The sequence below is a fragment of the Octopus bimaculoides genome, chromosome 1 (genome assembly GCF_001194135.2).
Source record: "Octopus bimaculoides isolate UCB-OBI-ISO-001 chromosome 1, ASM119413v2, whole genome shotgun sequence".
Classification (NCBI taxonomy): Eukaryota; Metazoa; Mollusca; class Cephalopoda; order Octopoda; family Octopodidae; genus Octopus; species Octopus bimaculoides.
The window spans coordinates 168,581,175-168,582,179 of NC_068981.1; the positions used below are offsets into that span (position 1 = coordinate 168,581,175).

A 1,005-nucleotide genomic window follows, 5' to 3' on the forward strand; every position below is an offset into this window, starting at 1 on the left:
AATATCCTTTCTTCAAATTTCTATGGTTGGAATTTCAACGGAAAAAAAATTATCCACTCATAATCAGAACAAATGAATGGAGAGGAATTCTCAAATAGTATCAAGAAATTCTAATTGGAAATATTCCTAACAAAGACCTTTACACACACACACACACACACACACACACACACATACACACACTCACATATATATATATTTTGTTATTTTCATCTGTTGTATAGTTTATTTCCTAATAATGTAACCACAGTCAGCTTCTTGAAAAAAAAACCAAAAACCAAAAAAACCCCCCCCAAAAAACCCCAACTTATTCTGCTGTCATTGGTATAATTTGTTGTTTAATTTGTTGCCATTGTTACTCCATTACCAAGCTTTTATTTAGCTACTCTCAAGTACTGCAAGGTTTTACTTGTAGCTATGGGGAGAAAACGATGTCCATTTTCACAGTCGACACTTCTTGGGAGAAAAGGATTTCAACTGAGAAAGTTGATTCTGTTTCTGCTCTGTCTCTGTCTAGTTCAATCTGAAGAAAATTTTGCTGATATTTTGCAACAAAATCAGTGTAACATATCAACAAGTTCAGATCATCATCATGTCCAAGTGGATTTCAGCACTTCCACTCTTGAAAATGGTAAGACACTTTTTTAAGTATTGACTTACACACGTGCACACACGCACATACGCACACACACACATATACACACGCACACACACATATACACACGCACACACACATATACACACGCACAAGCACATACATACACACACTGCACATGTATGCACACATACCTCCCACACACACTCATACAGACATGCACACAATTACACACGCACGTAAGCACATGCATGCACACACGCATACACAAACTCAATAATTCAATTAGTGTGTTTAAATGTTGAGTAGAGCACTGGCACAGTTTAGGCTACCTGTTGTCTAAATCAAAATCCATCTCCTACTATTAATTAACACTATTACATATATATATATATATATATATATATATA

The 1,005-nt window shown here is 35.2% G+C and overlaps 1 protein-coding gene across 1 annotated transcript in view; it reads left to right on the forward strand.

Annotated features, from left to right (window-relative positions):
• The first annotated feature begins 6 nt into the window (after window positions 1-6).
• The window catches only part of LOC106870664 (membrane-bound transcription factor site-1 protease), a 130,200-nt gene continuing 129,201 nt past the window's right edge, over window positions 7-1,005 (forward strand). Inside the window, exon 1 of the mRNA XM_052971635.1 lies at window positions 7-631. Within this exon, the coding sequence (XP_052827595.1) occupies window positions 418-631 (214 nt within the window). The 5' untranslated portion in view covers window positions 7-417. The remainder of the gene's footprint in view (window positions 632-1,005) is intronic.